Below are 19,144 nucleotides of genomic sequence, written 5' to 3' on the forward strand. Positions count from 1 at the left end.
TTTGAGTATCTGCAGTTGAATATGATGCACAAAACTTGCCGGGATTTCGGTCCCGATTTTAATGTTCGCTGATGACACCTTACTCATTTCCAGAACCCCGATGGGACTTCAGAAGGAACAGGACTCGTTTGCAGCCTTCTGCAAAAACAGAGGCTTAGAAATAAATCCTGATGGTGCATGGGAGTGGCCCATTGGGGGCCATTTTAGCCAGCCCACAATGTGTTTTTTTTTGTTCTGGGGAGCGACCCCTTTGGCAAGGGTCGCTCCCCTTTTGGGGGCAAATCAAAAGGCTTTGTCTGCCTCCCTGGGGGGAGTCAGAATTTGTTTATTTAATCAAAAACGGGCCTAATTGACCAATGTGCTTAGGAGTGGGCCCTTGGGCAAGGGTCACTCTGATTGGGGGCCATTTTAGCAAGCCCACAATATTTATTTTTTATTTTGGCGAGCAACCCCTTAGGCAAGGGTTGCTACTGAATATGCTACTTACCAGTATGCATCTGTTCTTGGCATGTAGGGCTGCTAACATTCATATCTTATGCATAGATCGCCGCCTAGTGTTGGGTCTGGATGATTGCACATTGTTGTCCTGGAAGAGTCTTCGAAGTATCACGAGATAGGTGGCTCCTCCCCTGGACTACAGTGCGCATGGGCATCGACTCCATCCCCAGATTGTTTTTAGCCATTGTGGCAGAGATGGAGTGAAACAGTGTAAAGGATGTCCATGCTAATGATGAATATAGAGAGAGTATCTGCAGCCGCTACGGGCACCGGGGAGGAGGGCGGGCGATATGAATGTTAGCAGCCCTACATGCCAAGAACAGATGCATACTGGTAAGTAGCATATTCAGTTCGAGGCATGTGGGCTGCTAAATTCATTTCTTATGCATAGAATACATAGCAGTCCCTCCATTAACGGCGGTTGCCCGTGCCAGCTGCAGAAGCTTGAAAAAGTGTCTTGATAACAGCCTGTCCTACAGCTGCTTGCTGTTTTGAATGCACATCTACACAGTAATGTTTGGTAAATGTGTGTGGTGTAGACCATGTGGCTGCTCTACAAATGTCTTCTAAGGGAATGTTCCCCAGGAAAGCCATGGAGGCCCCCAATTTGCGTGTGGAGTGCGCCCTTGGGGGTATTGTTAAAGTACGTTTAGCCTTTTGATAACAGATTTGAATGCACTTAACAATCCATCTGGCTATTCCTGCTTTGGAAATGGGGTTGCCTTTGTGCTGTGCTGAGAAGGCAACAAAAAGTTGTTGTGTCTTTCTAAAGTGTTGTGTTTTGTCAATGTAGTACATTAGCGCCCTCCTAACGTCTAATGTATGAAGCATTCTTTCTGCTACTGTTTGTGGGTTTTGGAAGAATGCAGGCAGGTCAATAGTTTGGTTGATATGAAACTGTGACACCACTTTAGGAAGGAATTTGGGGTTAGTGCGGAGCACTACCCTGTTGGAATGTATCTGTATGAATGGCTCTTGGATTGTGAGCGCCTGCAGCTCACTTACACGTCTGAGCGATGTGATAGCAATGAGAAAAGCCACTTTCCATGTGAGAAACTGAATCTCGCAGGAGTGCAGTGGCTCAAAAGGTGGGCCCATCAGCCTAGTGAGGACCACATTGAGGTTCCACACTGGAGCTGGTGGTGTTCTTGGAGGAATGACTCGCTTCAGTCCTTCTAGGAAGGCTTTAACGGCAGGCACCCTGAAAACAGAGAGGTGTTGCCTATTCTGGAGATAAGCCGCTATGGCGGATAAATGTATCCGAATGGAAGCGTACGCTAGATTGCATTTGTAAAGATGTAACAAATAGCAGATGTTAGGAATGGATGCATCTAGCGGGTTGATATTGTTGTCTGTACAGTACATGACAAATCGCTTCCATTTAGCTGCATAGCAAGCTCGGGTAGTGGGCTTTCGTGCCTCCCGGATGATGTCCATGCATTCTGGAGGCAGGTTGAGGTAGCCAAATTCTAAGACTTCAGGAGCCAGATCGCCAGATTGAGCTGTCGCGGATCTGGATGCTGAATGTCGCCATGGTTCTGCGTCAAGAGCCGGGATGTGAGATGCAGCCTTTGATGCGGTACCACGGAAAGTTCTAGAAACGTGGTGTACCATGGTTGGTGTGCCCATGTTGGAGCAACCAGGATGAGAGTCATCGAGTGTTGCTTTAGCTTTCTTGCCACCAGCGGAATGAGATGCGCTGGGGGAAAAGCGTACGCAAATTTGCCTGACCAGTTCATCCATATCGCATTCCCTTGCGATTCCGGGTGAGGGAACCTGGCGGCAAAGCTTTGGCATTTTGCGTTTTCCCTTGTGGCAAACAGGTCTATCTCTGGATGACCCCACTGCTGGAAGTACGGGTGGAGTACTGATGGATGTATCTCCCACTCGTGCATTTGATGGCTGTATCTGCTTAGCAGATCCGCCATCTGATTGTCCTTGCCCGGGAGGTGTTCCGCCATGAGGAAAATGTTCCTCTGAATGGCCCACTTCCACATGCTCTGAGCTAGATGAGACAGCTGTGGAGAGTGTGTGCCTCCCTGCTTTTGGATGTAGTACATGGCGGTCATGTTGTCCGTCCGGATCAACACAACTTTGTTGCACAAATGTACTTTGAAGGACTTCATCGCCATGAAGATTGCCATCAATTCCAGGTAGTTGATGTGCAACTTCTGCTGCTGGGTGGACCACAGTCCCTGCACAGTGTAGTGGAGCACATGAGCTCCCCACCCTTGGAGAGATGCGTCCGTTGTTAGGATTATCTGTGGCACTGGCTCTTGGAACGGTCGGCCCTTGCAAAGGTTGTGTGGATTCCACCAATGCAGAGAGTTGTATGCCCGACCGGTCACCAACACTAGGTCTGTTAGCTGTCCCCGAGCCTGTGTCCACTGATTTGCCAAGCATTCTTGGAGCGGGCGCATGTGCAACCTCGCGTGCGGGACTATGAAGATGCAGGAGGCCATCATGCCTATCAACTGCATGAACACTCTCGCTGGCAGGGAGTGTTGCGGTCTGAACTTTTGGCACAGCGACTGAATGCTGTTGATTCTGACTGGGTTTGGCTGAGCCATAGCAGTCAGGGTGTTTATTGTCGCGCCCAGATACTGCCGCACATGGTTTGGTTGAAGGTGCGACTTCGGGTAGTTTAGCGAGAACCCCAGGCTGTGAAGGAGTTGAATAGTGTGGGACATGTCCGCGGCGCACTGTTGTTCCGACTTTGCTTGAACAAGCCAGTCGTCTAGGTACGGGTAGACATGTATGTTCTGTCTCCTGAGGTGCGCCGCCACCGTCGCCAGACACTTTGTAAACACTCTGGGGGCAGTAGTCACCCCGAAGGGTAGGACTTTGAACTGATAGTGCCTGTTTAGAATGGTAAACCTGAGGTATTTTCTGTGGGATGGGTGGAGTGGGATGTGGAAATAAGCATCCTTGAGGTCCAAGGTTGCTAGGAAGTCCCCTTGATTGAGCAGGGGAAGGATTTGTTGCAGTGTCAGCATGTGAAAGTTTTCTGACAGTATGTACATGTTGAGGGGGCGTAGATCCAGAATAGGTCTGAGGGATCCGTCCTTCTTTGGGATGAGGAAGTACAGGGAATAGACCCCTGTGCCTTCCTCTTCCACTGGCACGAGCTCGATTGCACCTTTTTGCAGCATCACCAGTACTTCCTGCTGCAATAAGTGCAAGTGCTCTGCCGACATAGGACGGTGTCTTGGGGGAATGTTGGGAGGAGTGGATGTTAACTCCAAACAGTAACCGTACTGGATAAGTTTTCTCACCCACCTGTCCGTGGTGATGGACGTCCAGACTGGCAGGAACTGCTGGAGTCTCCCCCCGACAGGTGTGGTATGGTCGGGGGGCAGAGACAAAGAGTCACTGTTTGTTGGCGGCAGAGGTACGGTAGTTGTTGTTCCCTCTGCCTCTGCCCTTGGCACTGTTACCTCTGTAACCCCCTCTACCCTGCTTGGGGTACGAGGATTGTGCACCACCCTTCGCGTATTGTGTTTGTTGACCCAATTGTCCTCTGGTAACACCACGTGCTCCTGAGCGACGAAAAGTGTTTCCCCTGAATTGTTGTGGCTGAAGCGCCCCCATGGACTTAGCAGTCTCGTTGTCCTTTTTAATTTTTTCAAGGGTGGTGTCTACATCTGGACCAAACAGTGTGTCAGGATTGACGGGCTGGTTGAGGATTGTAGTTTGGATGTCAGGCTTAAATCCAGATATGCGAAGCCAAGCTTGTCGCCTCAACATGACGCTAGTGTTAATCCCCCTAGCCGCTGTATCTGCCACATCAAGTGCACACTTTATTGCAGCGTTGGAGATAAGCTTCCCCTCTTGTATGAGCATTTCGGCTGCTTCCTTAAACTCATCAGGTAGGTGTTGAAGGAGCTGTTCTAGGGTGTCGTAATGCGCCCTATCGTATCGTGCCAATAGTGCTTGTGTGTTTGCAATACGCCATACATTGGCAGCCTGCGCCGCCACACTCTTGCCCGATGCCTCAAGCACTTTCGACTCCTTGTCTGGGGGAGGAGCTTCACCCGTGGTTTGGGAGTTTGCCCTCTTGCGGGCATTGGCGACCACCAACGAGTCTAGAGGCAACTGTCCTCGAATATATGCAGGATCTCCAGGTGCGGGCCTGTATTTTTTCTCGATACGTGGGTTCACCACTCTCGCCCTCGTAGGTTCCTTAAAGATCTCTGGGGCATGTTTAAGGACACCTTAACCCCTTCGACGCTCATGACGAGCCCAGCTCGTCATGGAGTTTCCATTGACTTCAATGGAAATTTAGTGTAAATCATGAAACATGCCTTAGCATCCAAGTGGTTAAGGCATAGGAAGTATTTTAACTGTTCTCTCTGAGACGGAGAAAGTGTCAAATAAAAAGTCTTCCTCTACCGGGTCAGCATGCATGTCCACATTATGATTTGCTGCTGCCCGTTCGAGTAAAGCATTAAATGCAGCAGAATCCTCTGTTGGAGATGTAGGTGTCCCAAAGCCTTGTGGATCTTGTACCACCTGATGTCCACCTTGGTCCCCAGTGTCGCCATATGAGTCCTGCTGAACATCAGGGTCATTGCCAACTGGGAAATTGTATTGGTCCTGTTGGTCATCATCATCTCCTCCTGATTGGTTGGGGGAAGGTGATGGACTCCTTCTTGGTGGTGGCAGAATAGGCTCAACAAGTGAGGGAATGTCCTGTGCTGGCCTTTTCTTCTTCAGTGGAATAACATAGGATTCCAGTGGTTGGGAAGTGATTTTCCTCTTATAAATGGTCAATTTCCCTGTTTGGGCATCGATGCAATGCTCAGATTGGTCCTCTGAGGCGTGATATTGATCCGAGAGGCCCTTTGGCGTCGACGGATCCGACGGTTTTGGCACCGAAGTGGTTGCAAAGGCCTTTGGGGCCACCTTTGGTGGCAGAGTGTAAAGAAGCTTGCTTGAGGACTTCGGAGGTGTGTCCACTGACTTTGGAGCCGATGGCGTGGAAGCCGTGGACGACAAAGACTTTTCCCGAATACGTTGAAGGGAGTCAGTAACCTGCTTTGTGAAGGAGGTAGAGGGTTTTGTAACCGACGGCCAATGTTCGGTGGCCGCGGAGCCGCTTGGTGTCGACGGTATTTGCGTCGACGAATCTTCGGCTGCAACGTGTCGCGGCTCCGTTGAAGGCTTTGGCGCCGACGCCGGTGCAGCAGATCCGGCATCCTTGTGCCGATGCGTTGAGCCAGCGGCCTTTGGGTCGTGGCTTTTAGTCGACTTTGGGTCGGCCATGCGTTTACTTGACGGCGCCGTAGCAGCGTCCGAAGGCGTGTCAAGAGGTTTAGGTGTCCGCGCCGGAGCAACCGTGGTCGACGCCTGATGGACGGCCTTCTTAGAGGATGGCTCCTTGTGCACCTTCTGCGGCGCTGTCGACTCAACAGCCTTCTTCGACTTTTGGGGGCCGGAGGGCGACGGAGTCGATGAAGGAGCAGGCTTTGATATTTTTTGTAGGACGTCGGCCATTTTAGGTTTTGTCGATTCCGTAGGTTTCGGTTTCGATTTCGACTGGACGTCGGCCATCTTGTGTGCCGTAGAATCCGAAGGTTTCGGTTTCGGTTTCGATACGGGCAATGGCGGCTCCGCTTGAGTGTCCGTGGCCGGGCCAGAAGGCGGGGCCGGGGATAGCGGGGCAGGGTTGTGGGTAAGGCCGAGTGGCGATCCCGTGACCCGAGCCTGAATAATGTAGACATCGGGGCATAGCTCCTCCTCTGAGCTATCTTCCACGGCCCCATAAACTTCTTCGTCGTCCCCTACCTCCTCGACGTATTCAAGGTCTGGGGCCTGTCCTTCGATGTATTCCTCTGGAACGGCCTGGACCTCCGTCGACGGTGGCGAAATCTGGAGATTATGGCTATCGCCTTCCTCCTCGGGGTCGTCGAATATGTTGTCGGGTGCCGGTGTCGCTCGCTGGGCCTCAAGGCGCACCGAAGCTTGAGCGTCTTCTTGGACCTGAACTTAGAGCAGGCCATGCAGTTTTCTTCGTTGTGGTCCGGCGACAGGCATTTATTACAGACCGGATGCACATCGATGTGTGGATATTTGGATCCACAGACGGGGCAGAACTTGAACGGGCTCCGCTCCATGTTAAGTTCGCCGGTCTTGCTGCGACGAGAGGGCCTCGCTGTCCGAGGTGTTACTCGACTCCGTAGATTTCCGGCTCAGAGAGTCGGACGACGCTCGAGACCGTACGCAAACAATACCGACGCAGGTAACGAAGGCCTTTTGGCCTTAAGATGAAAGTTTATCGGTTCCGACACGGAGACGTCGAAACCACATCCGAACCCAATGGCGGAAAAAAACAATCTGGGGATGGAGTCGATGCCCATGCGCACTGTAGTCCAGGGGAGGAGCCACCTATCTCGTGATACTTCGAAGACTCTTCCAGGACAACAATGTGCAATCATCCGGACCCAACACTAGGCGGCGATCTATGCATAAGATATGAATTTAGCAGCCCACATGCCTCGAACATTATTTTTGCTTTGATTGCCACCCCCCCTACTCCCCCCACCAGGGAAGGGGGGGCAAATCTAAAATTTTAAAAATGTATTTGGCCCACTGGGCCAATTGAATAAATGTAGTGGGGAGTGGCCCCTTGAGCAAGGGTCACTCCCCTTTGGGGGCCTTTTTAGTATGCCCATGATGTTAGGTTTTGGCAAGGGTCGCCTTATTGGCTTTGTCTATCCCCTGGGGGTGGGGGCAGATTGAATTTTTCATCCATATTCATGCTTTAGCTCACTCCACCAACCACCCTAGTTCGGACATGGCCATATGCAAATTAGTCTGACCCTGTGCCTCATGGGAACAGTCCAGCCCGAAATCCAAAGCCATATCTTCCCTGCCCTGGAAACAACCATCCTGGGACCGGTTTCTGGCTAATCCGCCGCCATCAGCCAGGCTACCTTGAGTCCAGTAGCAAAGTGAGCAAGGGACCCACGTCTGGGCATACCCTGCCAACTTAGGGCAATGAAAGCGCACACGGTTAGACTGATTTGCATATGGCCATGTCTGAACTGGGGTGGTAGAGTGAGCTAAACAATGATGATGGATTAAACCAAGATCAGTTGATGGGGGGCGAGTGTTAGATTTTCTCAAGCGCTCCGTCCATCATCCCCTCTGGTATCACCTTGAGGGGCAGTTCATATTTATTTTTTTGTAGGGCCACTAGGCCACCAGGCCACCAGGGCTTATTTTTTTTATGTTAGGGAGCCACCCCTTGGACATGGGTTGCTCCCCTTTATGGGAGGTTGATTGTGGCCATTTCTGCCCTCTTTGGGTGGCAGAGTAGCAGTATGTGTTTAGGCCCATCTGCCCACTAGACAGTTTTTTTTATTTTTGTTTTGGGGGGTGGCCTCAAGGGCAAGGGTTGCTCCCCTTTTATGGGGGTGAATATTTAAATTGTACTGTTAGGCCCACCTACCCCTTAGAGCTTGGCAGGTGGACTGGTGCATTATTTGCATACGTGATTGTAATGATTTTTTTCTCCTTTTAAATCTAGGCTAAAGCTTTTGATTCCTGTTTGCAGTTTCGAATGTGGTTGTTCGGCAGTTTTCCGTAGTTGCATTTTTTTGGGAAGAAAAACTTTTTTGTTGTATGTACTCCAAATGAGTAATATTGTAATGCCGTAGAATGACTGCTCAGCAGGTGGTTGGTATGCTTTTTGAATCTTCCTCTGAGCCGGATTATGAGACTGACAGTGCGTCTGAGGGAGATGAGGGAGGGGAAGATTCTGGCAGTGAGTTTTCTCTCCACATGGAATCATCGGATGATGAAGGTTCTCTCAGTGCAGATGAAGGGCCTGTTTTAGAGAAGGATACTGCTGTGCCGATGGTGCAAGAGGCTTCTGGGTTGCAGCCTGAGGCTGCTAGGCTTCCTACTGGAAGTGCTGGACTCTGGGTTGATCCAAACATGGTGCAGCCAGTGTTGCCTGCCTTTAGCAGTGATTCAGGGTGTAGAGTGGATTGTTAATTTTTTTGCATATACAGTATTTTCAGTTATTTATGGATGATGTCTTTTTGGGTGAGATTGTTGAGCAGACTAGTTTGTATGCTGAACAGTTTTTGAGGGACAACAGTGACAAACTTAGGCCCCACTCTAGAGCTACCGGTGGACTCCCACTAATCTGGAAGAGATTAAGAAGTTTTTGGGTTTGACTTTATTGATGGGTTTGCTAAGGAAGCCGAACCTGGCTTCATATTGGTCTTCCAGCCCCTTGATGGCAACAGCTATATTTCCTGCAGTTATGGCTCCTGTTCGGTGTTTACTTTTGCTACGCATGCTGCATTTTTTTGATAATTCTTTGGCGTTGCCACGTAGTCACCCTGACAGTGACCGTCTTTTTAAGATTCGGCCTGTTCTTGACCACTATGTTGATCGATTTTCAGAGATATACATTCCAGGGAAAGAAATATCTATTGAGGAGTCTTTGGTTTTGTTCAAGGGTCGTTTGGTTTTTAGGCTGTACATCCCTAGCAAGAGGGCACACTATGGAATTAAGCTCTATGTTGTCTGAGAGTAGGACAGGATATGTTTTTAATTTGCGTGTGCACACTGGTAGAGATTCCACTATAGGCCCCCCTGGTTGTCTGTCCACTTTTGGATTTTCAGAGAAAATTGTGTGGGACAAAAGAGTATCCCACCAAGAACTATGATGCAGAGACTGGGGCCAAATGCCTTCTAAAAGAACTCATTCTGCGATTTGGGATTCCATCCCTCCAGAGCTCAGATAATGACGAATGTCACATCTTTGGGCATTCAGTACTAATATTGTGTGCCTCCGTGCTGCATTCTCCACCAACTGTAGAAGCTGAAATAGAAATAATAAGGAATAATACAAATAACACAAGTCTCTGTCAGCACAACTGTTAGCAAGATTTATTGGGGAACAACAAATAATGCAAAAGTACGTGCAGCACGGAGGCAGACAATATAAGTACTGAATGCCCAAAGATGTGACATTGGTGACAGCTTTTATAGGCCAAAAACCGCAAAGGATGCGGCATCATCACATACGTAGCACAAATTAAGCCCTAGTCATTCGACCAATTAGCAAGGGTCTGAAACAGTCGGATACCATGTAAGATCCGAACCAAACTGTTGCTGACCACGTGACCCAAGTGGGCAGCTTCTGGGACTTTCCACTGTGATGTAAGATATAAGTCTGGTGCTTTTCCAGTTAATAATTGCAACATAATAGAAAGGACCAGACATATTGCAAAATGTGCTATGCTGAAATGTCTGGCTACGTGAGCATCTTCCCTGCTACGTATTATTCTTGATCAAACCTAGAAAAGTACAAGCATTTGTGCAATGCTTTTTATGTCAACTTAGCAGGGCCTCAAAGCTTACAGCATTTGGTATCATACAAGAAAGATGGCTTCTACAAGGTCATAAGCAGTGCATGGCGGAGGTGCAAGTTATAGTTACCTAGAATTATCCCCATGTCAGACTGGATCCGGAAAATTTGTTTGTGAAAAGTACCCCTTCGTGACAGTAGGTGGAATCATTCGGCTTCGGGCGGTGTGCGCACCGGAAGTGACATGCGCTGTGCCTAAACAGGCATCACCCTAGCGAGCTGACGTCAGTTTCTATGTGCAACTATCCACGCCAAAAGCGGGGAGCCACAAAGAACACAGACTACTGGTGTGGAAAATTAGGGCCCTTAACGGGGAACTGTCTTGACACTAGAAATCTGTTCACAGAGTGTAGAGGATGGGTGTGTCGATAAGGAATCTCCGGCCAGCTAGAGTCTCCACCAAATGCACCTGCTCGGTGGTGGTGAATATATCTAACCAAGGCTCTACCCATTGCTGAAAAAGACCTTGTAAAACCTCTAGATAGAGATGCCATTCGTGACCCACTAGCAATTTTCGGCTGAGTTTGTCCACACTGGCATTCAGAGAGCACACCAGGGAATTGCCTTGATGTTCCAGCCATGTCCAGAGACGCCTGGCCTCTTGACAAAGGGTCCACAACCCCACCCCTTCTGTTTAGTGCAGTACCACGACAGCAGTGTTGTCCATGAACACCTCCACTAGCCTTCCCTTGACGGAGGGTAGAAAGGCTTTCAATGGCAGTCGGATCAGCGGGAGCTCCAACAGGTTTATGTGGAGTCCGTATTCCGCTGGAGACTAGAGGCCTTTAATCTTCACCTCTACCAAATGGCCACCTGAGCCCAGGAGTGACACATCTGTCACTACTGTCAGCTATGATTAGGGAAGGGAGAGGGGTCTGCTGCTGACCCAATCGCAGTTTGTTAGTGCCCTTCGAGATCTGGAGTATGTCAGAGATATTTCCCTGATGCTGTGCCCACTGGAACTTTAAGTTACACTGCAGTGCTCACATATGCCAGCGCCCTTTGTGTCACATGCAAGATGTAGGAGGCCATGAGGCCCAGCAGCCTCAGACGCAGTCTCACAGATACCCAGGATAGAGGCAGAAACTTCTATATCATAGCCTGAATATCCTGGATTTGCCGTTCGGGAGAATAAGCCAGAAACTGCACCGTTTCCAGAACAGATCTGATGAAAGGAGGGAAGGGTTCAGGTGTGACTTCAGCATGTTGTCCCATGAACCCGAGAGTGTGCAGGAGGTCTGTCTTAGCCTGGAGGTGGGAGGTAGCTGAATGGGACAAACCAGCCTTAAACAGTCAGTTGGCAAGGGGAAGAGTGGCACTCCTGATTTCAACAGATGAGCAGCAACTACCATTACCTTGCTGAACACCATAGGGTCACTGGTAAGGACAAAGGGGAGCACAGCAAACAAAGTGCTTGTGACCTACTGTGAACCCCAAGTAACATGGAAGTATGCATTCTGCAAGTCCTATGCTACAATACAGTCTCCGGGGTGCAGGTCAGACAGGACTTCTGCAAGCATGAGCATCTTCCCTTTCTCCTTTTTCAAGAAGAAATTGAAAAGACGCAGGTATAGGATTGGACTAAGGCCTCCATCATTCTTGGGCACCAAAATGTAGCGAGACTAGCAACCACAAGCTTTTGCTGATGCCGGCACCCCACTATGGCTACCAGGGCCATACAGTAAAGTTTAGGATATGGAAATCACCTGTCAACCAAAACACTGAGTTTTTCACATAGGAAACACCCTTACTAATAAAATACTCGAGCAGGATAAAATTCACAAAGGTAGAGCTGATCAAAGTGTAGATACCCCAGATATAGTCCCCAATAAAAGAAATGACACTACAGATGCCTGGGTATTTCTCTAAAACTGTAATTGAGCATATGTACAGGAAAACTATTCTCTATGCTGATATTGGCCAAGTAGTTTTTAATTGTAGTTGAGGAGATATGAGACAAAGGAAAAGTATTTAGCTTGTGTACTGATAACACAACAAGACTCCTACCTTTCTGGAGGAACACATCAAGCTGATCAATGCACAGGGCCTTCAGTTCTCGCTCGCTCTTATCTTTTTTCACCAGTGCAAGGACGTATTTTGCCAGAGCCGAAGGATCTGCATCGCAGCTGAAAAATAAATACACCTCATTCAGCAAGAAAAGAAAACCAACAAACTCGAAATGACATGTTATACAACAGCAAAATGTAGTTGAGAGGCAGAAACTGGCAGGTGGCAACTTATCAACAGTCTCCTCCTACATGAGCACAAGAGCGCAACCTCTTTCTAGAGAATCCTACCCTCTATGGCCTTCCCTCCTGACTGGGGGGGGGGGCAAACTAGGGTTATAGAACACATTTCTCCGATAGTGGTTGGATGCTGTATGAGACCACAAGGGACAATATTCTGAAACACTATTGGATATTCTAAGCACTGTATACATAACTTTACTGCGGCGAGGCACCGCCAGAGTCTAGACTGCGTATGAGCACTGGGAAACCCATGCTTGATTACCTTAGATGAACTTCAGACATTCTGAGACCTTACCTTTACAGCTGCAAAGTTGAAGGGCTGCTTTGGAGGTGGGTCAGTATGCCTGCTTTTCCGAGAAACACTACACTGAGAAAAGGACCATAATATGTCTACATGTGGGACCCAGCAAAGGCAATTAGGCAAGTACATTCTTCTTAAAGAGCCCTCATGTCAGTACCTAGAAACAACTCCCATTGAGGAATCTGTGGGTCATACATTGGTGAATGATCCTGGCCCAACAGAGCAAAGTTTTGGCAGTACAAGAAAGTTCTGGTTTGCATTGGAGAAAAAGACTATGGCGGTGAAGAGAACCTTATTCGAGCAGACCAGAGTGGAGTCTGCAGAAAAGGTCTTGAAATACTCATTTGATATTAAAACTTTGAAAGAGGAAATCAAGCAGCTGAAAGAACTAGTCATGACTTTGCTGCAAGAACTGTGGATGCCGCGGCCTGCAGCTATTGGCATTCCAGACACCAGTGCTCGCACTGGCTCCAGATCCACATAGGTGCTGGACCAGCATCAGCCTGGCTTCACCTGGGCGATGCTGCATTTCGCGGTGGGGGATGGGCTGAGAGTCCAGTCCAGACCCTGCGTAACTGGACCCCAAGTCTGGGCCTTCTTTCGCTAGCTTGCCTGGGGAAAGGCTGCCATGAGAGGAAAGGGAACATAAGGGGAAGGGCTCTAATAAACGCTACGGTCCCCTGCACTTAGCTGTAGGACCACCAGAAAAGCTCAAGGGACAGCGACAGGAACGGCAACTGAGCCAATATATCCCCCTGAAGAGCTCACACTCCAGCTCCAACAAAGGATCATCAACGAAGAATGGAAAAGCAATGGCTCACCCTACCGACATGGAGGATAACATTGAATGGCACACAAAATCAAAGAGGACGCGACTCACACCCAGATTCACAGGAAAAAGCCCCAAAACTCGCCCAGCTACCTCCCAGAAGAGCTTTCCAGGTTCAACAAAATACCCACAATTGCGATGCAAACCCTCACGACCACGAGACGGCTGGAGCTAGAACCTCTTTATGTCCTAAAAAGCTACTGCGGATCCCTCCCATTATCTTGAAGAACTTGTCCACTCACAGCGATCTCGTGAAGCTATTGAAGAAACACTGCACTTTCACGATCAAGGCACAGCAGGACCATGCCAAAATCACGCTCACCACACTAGAAGACTACAGGAGTGTGACCAGCATACTCACTGATAAGAAACTGAAATATTACACCTTCTCCTTGACAACAGTAAAAGCCCAGCACTTTGTAATAGGAGAACTTCCAGTAAATGTATCCCCTCGACACATCACTCAGGATTTAGCAGAAATGTGGACTTCCTGTTAAAAATATAACCCAGATTGCCTCCCCCACGGACAAGAACAAGAAGTTTTCCCTGTTTGTCGTAACCCTGACTGCAAGCCAGGATGGAAATGCTGCAGATCTCTCAGCAGTCACAAGGCTCAGCAGCTGCACCATTTGCACAGAAACGCATAGGGGGAGATGGCCCCAGTCATGTGCTAACTCTGCCAAAACTTGGAGCACACCTCTGAGATTTGCCACCAGAAGCCAAGGTGTGTACGCTGTGGAGGAGAGCATAACTCCATCCAATGCACTAGAAACAGAGAAACTGAACCAGCGATATGTGCAAAGTGCACAGGAAATCACCTAGCAAGCTATCTCTGCTGACCCTACCTGCAGAAAGCAAAAAAGGACAAACCACATAAGCAACTTCCCCAACCACAAAAGGTTTCTCGCCACTCACCAGCAACAGACCAGGGTCGCCGGAAGACATACACCTACAAACCTGACTGTTACACAGGATCCCAACCCACACATCAACCAACAGCCATGCCTTATCAGATATATTTCATACTTTCGAAGTAATGCCGGGGCTTAAAATTAATTGGGCCAAGTCTGGGGTGTATTCCTTTAGCGCAGACACGCAGGAGTGTGAGATCACCATCAATGGAGGACGCCTCACCTGGTACCCTACTGCGTTCCGCTATCTCGGAATATATATTTATAGAACCCCAGCAGATGTGTTGGAAGGCAATTTGGTACGTGCTATATCCTCACTACAAGCGCAAATTAACTTCTGGAACACCCTCCCTCTTAATGTGCCCAGCCGAGTCACGCTGACAAAAATGATAGTCTTGCCCAGGTTATTGTACTACTACGCCAACCTCCCGGTATATGTCCCAACACGCATATTTCGCGAGCTAGAAACGTCAGTCAGAAATCTCATATGGAACACAGGTCGACCCCGCGTAGCAATAAAGAAACTATGCACCCCCAGATGCTGGAGGCCTGGCGGTCCCTAACCAGGAACTCTATTATCTAGCGGCACAGCTGCAATGGGTGACTGGCTGGCTGAGCGAGAGGAACTTGGGGGATACCGCCACGGACTCCACGATTTGGACGCAGCCGCAAGTTCACACACTGTTTCACCCTTTAACCAGGATTCCCTGCCCGTCGCAGATACACTTGGCAGTAGCACTAAAAATGCTACGCGAGAAGCCTGAAACTCACAAGCGCCGTGATTCCATATGCCCTGATTCTTCCATTATTGGGAACACCCAGGGACAGGGACGTCATCACAGAGAAGGCACTGGAACACTGGGTACGGGCCGAGGTGGACTCAGTGGGAGACCTATATGCAGAAGGTGTTTTACTTCCTTTTGAGACATTGGTTGCGGACACGGGCCTCCCAGCAGGACAGTTCCTCCTACATGCAGCAATTACACTCACGCTAACACGAGCTTGGGGCGACCTCTCCAGAGAGCCTCCAACACATTTACTGGTGCAATACTTACACGTTATGGGGAATGGTTCACATGTTGTCCATTGGCTTGCGCAGGCACTCCTTACCCATGCACAGCGACCATTCCAGAGCCTAAGAGACAAATGGGCGGCGGTCAGGGGGCGGGCATGGACGGATAAAGAATGGGCAGTTGTGCTGGCCACGCTACGAGTATCCCGCGCAACTCTCGCTTCAAACTTAAACAGCTTTACATTATACATCGTGCATATCTATCGCCTGATAAAATTAACCGATACTTTCACATCGTGACATCCACTAGCCAGAGATGTACATTTGTAGATGCAGACCTCTTACATATGCTGTGGTCATGCCCCGCGCTACAGTTATATTGGCGCACCGTGACTGCTACCCTTACGGATGGTGTTGGCAGGGAAATGCAACACACGGGAAACATGCATCTTGGGTCTGTATAAACAGACGAAGCAAACCAAGGTCCCCTCCAGATTCTGTGACCTTGGGCTTATAACAGCGAAAAGGTTAATTACTAAGCGCTGGAAATGCAGCGAACCTCCACAAGATGCGCATTGGCGCAGCTCCTTTGATAACTGGGCGAGAGCGGAAAGCATAACTCTTCACAGAGAGGAAACGGAGGGACTAAGGAAATACCCCACACTCCTGGGATGACACCCTGAAGGCTTTTCATCAAGCATGCCTCCGAAGAGGAGTAAACTAGACATGCCTTACCTGGCCCTAATCGAGGGGGGGGGTAGCACCGGGGACTACATGCTCGTGCGGTTTGATTGTGCCTCACCCGTACACACAGACTTCTTTGCTACACTGCATTGACATTTGGCTGGTTAAGACGCTGGCAGCCTAGCTCCCACTCTACCGCGTGTCTGACGCTGGTACTATATACGACGCTGACACTACCCTCCCCGACAGACCCTGAACGCAGTAGCAGCATGTTCCCTTGCTCTCGTTTATGGCACACTCTACGACTAATGTCTCGCACTTGCGGTTACACACCAATAATGTCTTTATTTTTCTTATTTTCTTCTTGCTTTTATTATTTTGTGTCTCATTATTGTTTTAGTTTTAATTGTTGTTATAATGTTATGAATATCGGGTCGTTCACACATTACCCTGTACTCACTTGCATCTGTCAATAACAATGTGCTGGATGACCAATCTTGTGATTGTTACACAATGCTGGCAAGTGGAGGCACATAGATAAGACTATATTCCTTGTGTTGAGTCGCTAGCGATTCTGGCGAATAGTTATTATGAACATGATGCTATATACTCTCTGAAGTTTATCTTGACTTATGAGCCTTTTGTTATCATTTATCTTGGGCGTTGTTGTGGCTTGTTGTTTCTCCTTCTATCCTCCTTTCCTATATTGACCTAACAATCATTAGATATACAATTCCTCAATCAAAGCGCCCTCGTATGTATATTCGATTTGTGCAAAATGGAAAATGTGCAACCTACTGTGGCAAATTGTTGTTTATAAGTATTTTCATGTACAGCTGCAGGATGTTACGTTAATGTTCCATCTACTTATATGTTATGCACTGTAAACAAAGAACGAAATGCAATAAAAGATATTCAAACAAACAAACAAAATCAACCAACAGCCATAGCGAAGCACACGTGGATGGAAGGACATACACAGAGGTTGCAAGACCCGAACAAGACAGCCCACCAACAACCACCCCAGCTTCATCCTGTGACATAAGCACAGCCATCAACTGGCAGGAACTAATCGTGAAGATTGCAAAAGTAGTCGCATACATGAACATCCACCCTGTGGTGAATCTCATCGCCAGACTTTTCCACAGTGAAAAAAACAACCGCCATGGCAGCCAAAACTCCCCCTTCCTTATGTGGAGCGTCAACAGCATTCAAAAGAAAACTGTGGAACTCCTGCACCTGATAGAAACTAAGGCTGTGAGTATAGCGCTTGTCTCTGAGACCCATCTCCAATGAAAACAGAAGCATAATTTAGCAAACCACAGGGTGTACCGCACAGATCGCACTACTGGTGCCAAGGTCAGAGGAACAGCAGTGATCGTCAGCACAAAAGTGAAGCATCACGAGACTGCACTACCACCAGTGGGGAGCATTGAAGCAACTGGTATAAAGACCTCTGCAGGCTCTCTAAGGTTGATTGTTGTCTACTCACCCCTGACCAGCTATGCCCAAAGAACATAGACGCTTTACCTGACTCCAGCATCCCAACATTAGTTGGAGGCGATCTTACTGCCAAGCAACAATGCTGGAACTCTCACACTGCAAACAGGAAAGGACATGCTTTCCTTGACCACTCAAGGAAGAAGGACAATGTAGTCGCTGGCCTAACTCACCCAACAAACTATCCATGCGCTGCACGGTATAATCAGGATGTTCTGGAAATGGTCGTCATGAAGAATCTTTCCCAGTCTTTGGAGCTGGAGACTTTGACAGCACTGACATCCTGCCGACCACAACCTAGTATTGATCACAGTTGGAGACGTGAGTGAAAACCAACATCAGGGCACCAGGTACATCTTCAAGAAGGCAGACTGGAGCCGCTATTGAATGCAACGTTCCTCAGCAGTAACTCCAACACTCCTCTATCTATGACCTCCCGACAAAATTAAGCAGTCGATCGCCAACAAAAACAGAGCCTTAAGACAATGGCAAACGTATCGCACCCTTGACCAGCTGAAGAAGTACTACGAGGTGATAAAACTGCTGAAGATGAAAATAAACCAGCAAAGAGATGAAAAATGGGAAGCAGCTAGAGCTAAATTGAAGGACTCAGAAACTCTCTCTGGAGAATGACTCTAAGCTTGACTGGAAAAAAGGAACCAAACCCATTGATACAAGGAAAGACTCCCCTGGCATGCAGCAACAGGGACAAGGCAGAGGTCTTTGCTGACAGGCTAGATGCATCCTTCAAGCCTAACCAGGCTATCAGACTAACAGAAGTAGTGCAAGAGGTCACTACGCACCATCTGGAGCCCCCGCCAGAAACAGAAGCGGAGACCATTGAGGAATGTTCTACTGATGAGGTACTAGTCCTGGTAAAGGTTGAAAACAGCAAGGCTCCAGGAAAGGATGGAATAACCATCCAAGCCGTCAAGATGCTCCCAGATGACGCAGTGGATCGTCCTGCTGAGATCTTCAATGAGTGTGTGCGGCAGCAATACTTCCCTTACGCCTAGAGAAAGAAGCAAGAGTTGTAATATTCCCTAAGGCTGGGAAGCCACTGTGATACCCTACTATCTACCCCCATGGGTACTCACAAACATTTTCCCGGGGTCCGCAAAGTTTGGTCTATGGTGTGACCGAGGGCCGCACTGATGCCAGTGTGGGTGAAAAGTGGGTGTAGGGGAAGTAAAAGCATGGATATCTAGTGGCTGTCTTTAAAAATGAAGGAGTTCCTAAAGTTAAGGGCCTAGTTACTTCCTTTCCCTAACTGCAATTAACCTTGAAATAAGTATTTGCTGTATATTTAACATTTTTTTTACATGTTAGTGCTGAGTCGGGTAAACAGCAGCACAGTGCTGCTGTTGCCCAGGGGGCCGCATGTAAAGGTCAGAAGGGCCGCATGCGGCCCCCGGGCCGTACTTTGAGTATCACTGATCTACCCTATAAAAGCAGTTCGAAAAAGTTATTATCACACGTCTCATCGACTTTACATCAAGTGAAAACTTCCTCTGCAAAGAACAGTTTGGGTTCCGGAAAGAACACTGAACAAACCACCGACTTTTCAGAGTTGTGGATATTATTAGCCAAGGATGTAACATCCATAAGTCTACTGGTGTAGTCTTCCTGGACATAGCCAAAGCATTCAACTGAGTATGGCCCAGGGAACTGCTTTACAAGCTCATCAAACTCCAGTTTGAAAGCTACCTGGTTAAACTGCTCACTAGCTACTTGTCAGAATGGACCTTTCACGTGGCCGTACAAGAAGAATG

The 19,144-nt window shown here is 48.5% G+C and overlaps 1 protein-coding gene across 8 annotated transcripts in view; it reads right to left on the reverse strand.

Annotated features, from left to right (window-relative positions):
- RBM26 (RNA binding motif protein 26) overlaps positions 1-19,144 on the reverse strand; it is an 812,370-nt gene that overhangs the window by 716,732 nt on the left and 76,494 nt on the right. For all 8 annotated transcript variants that reach the window (XR_013599857.1, XR_013599856.1, XM_078657487.1 and 5 more), the window contains exon 2: positions 11,894-12,012. Coding sequence is in view for 6 of the 8 variants with exons in the window: in XM_078657487.1 (XP_078513613.1) it covers positions 11,894-12,012 (119 nt within the window). In the remaining 2 variants the exon portion in view is untranslated. The remainder of the gene's footprint in view (positions 1-11,893; positions 12,013-19,144) is intronic.

The sequence above is a fragment of the Lissotriton helveticus genome, chromosome 8, assembly GCF_964261635.1.
Source record: "Lissotriton helveticus chromosome 8, aLisHel1.1, whole genome shotgun sequence".
NCBI classification, from domain to species: domain Eukaryota; kingdom Metazoa; phylum Chordata; class Amphibia; order Caudata; family Salamandridae; genus Lissotriton; species Lissotriton helveticus.